Below are 1,606 nucleotides of genomic sequence, written 5' to 3' on the forward strand. Positions count from 1 at the left end.
ACCAGTTAAGGCATTGCCACATTTTTTACATTTGTAGGATTTCTCTCCAGTATAAATACTCTTACATGTAGTTAAGAGTTGAGAATCAGTTAAAAGCTTTGCCACAGACTTCACATTTGTAGGGTTTCTTTCTAGTATGAATTTTCTTATCTGCAGTAAGGGTTAAGGAAGGTTAAAAGCTTTGCAACATTCTTCACAATTGTAGACTTTCTCTCCAGTATGAATTTCTGTACGGTAAGGTATGAGGATTGGTTAAAAGCTTTGCCACATTCTTCCCAATTATAGAGTGCCTCTCCAGTATAAATTTTCTTAAGTGTAGAAAGGTGTGAGGACTGATTAAAGGCATTGTCACATTCTTCTCATTTATATGGCTTCTCTCCAGTATGAATTACCTTATGTTTAGTAAAAGTGAGGACCAGTTAAAGGCTTTGCCACATTTTACACATTTGCAGGATTCTCTCTAGTACGAATTTTCTCACGTTCAGTAAGGTTTGAAGATTAGTTAAAAGCTTTTCCACATTCTTTACATTTGTAGGATTTCTCACCAGTATAAAATATCTTCTGTGTGTAGAAAAGGTTGAAGACTTGTTAAAGGCTTTAACACATTCTTCACATTTGTGGAGATTCTCTCCAGTATGAATTTTCTTATGTGTAGTAAGTTTTTAGGATCAATTAAGTTTTGCCACATTCTTCACATTTGTAGGGCTTCTCTCCAGTATGAATTTTCTTATGTGTAGTAAGATTTGAGGATAGGTTGAAAGCTTTGCCATAATCTCCACATTTGTAGGGTTTCTCTCCAGTATGAATTATCTTATGTATATTAAGAGATGAGAACTGGTTAAAGGATTTGCCACATTCTTCACATTTGTAGGGTTTCTCTGAAGTATGAATTTTCTTATGTGTAGTAAGGTTTGAGGATTGGTTAAAAGCTTTGCCACATTCTTCACATTTATAGGGTTTCTCTCCAGTATGAATTTTCTTATGTGCAGTAAGGGTTGAGGATAAGTTAAAAGCTTTGCCACATTCTTTACATTTGTAAGGTTTCTCTCCAGTATGAATTATCTTATGTCTATTAAGGGTTGAGGAGCAGTTAAAGGCTTTGCCACATTCTGCACATTGGTAAGGTTTCTCTCCCGTATGAATTCTCTTATGTATAGTTAGGTTTGAGAATCGGTTATAAGCTTTTCCACATTCTTCACATTTGTGGGGTTTCTCTCCAGTATAAATTATCTTATGGTTAGTAATGTTTGAGAATAGGTTAAAAGCTTTTCCATGTTCTTCAAATTTGTAGAGGTTCTCTCCAGTATGAATTATCTTTTGTGTAGTAAGGTGTGAGGACTGGTTAAAAACTTTGCCATGTTCTTCACATCTGTAGGGTTTCTCTCCAGTATGAATAATCTTATGGATAGTAAGGTGTGAGGACTGTTTAAAGGGCTTGCCAAATTCTTCACATTTGTTGAGTTTCTCTTTAGTATGAATTACCTTATGTCTAGTAAGTTGATAGGACTGATTAAAGGCTTTTCCACATTCTTCACATTTATAGGGTTTTTCTCCAGTATGAATTCTCTTATGTTTAGTAAGGGTTGAGAATCGGTTAAAAGCTTTG

General features: G+C 34.8%; 1 protein-coding gene across 1 annotated transcript in view; it reads right to left on the minus strand.

The window, feature by feature from the left end:
• Positions 1 to 135: 135 nt before the first annotated feature.
• Positions 136 to 1,606, minus strand: part of LOC105534393 (zinc finger protein 107-like) — a 2,865-nt gene continuing 1,394 nt past the window's right edge. The window contains exons 2-3 of the mRNA XM_011973096.1: positions 1,483 to 1,571; positions 136 to 1,146 (exon numbers count right to left, since the gene is read on the minus strand). Coding sequence (XP_011828486.1) covers positions 673 to 1,146; positions 1,483 to 1,571 — 563 coding nt within the window. The 3' untranslated portion in view covers positions 136 to 672. The remainder of the gene's footprint in view (positions 1,147 to 1,482; positions 1,572 to 1,606) is intronic.

Source organism: Mandrillus leucophaeus, unplaced genomic scaffold (genome assembly GCF_000951045.1).
Source record: "Mandrillus leucophaeus isolate KB7577 unplaced genomic scaffold, Mleu.le_1.0 Scaffold1341, whole genome shotgun sequence".
Lineage (NCBI taxonomy): Eukaryota > Metazoa > Chordata > Mammalia > Primates > Cercopithecidae > Mandrillus > Mandrillus leucophaeus.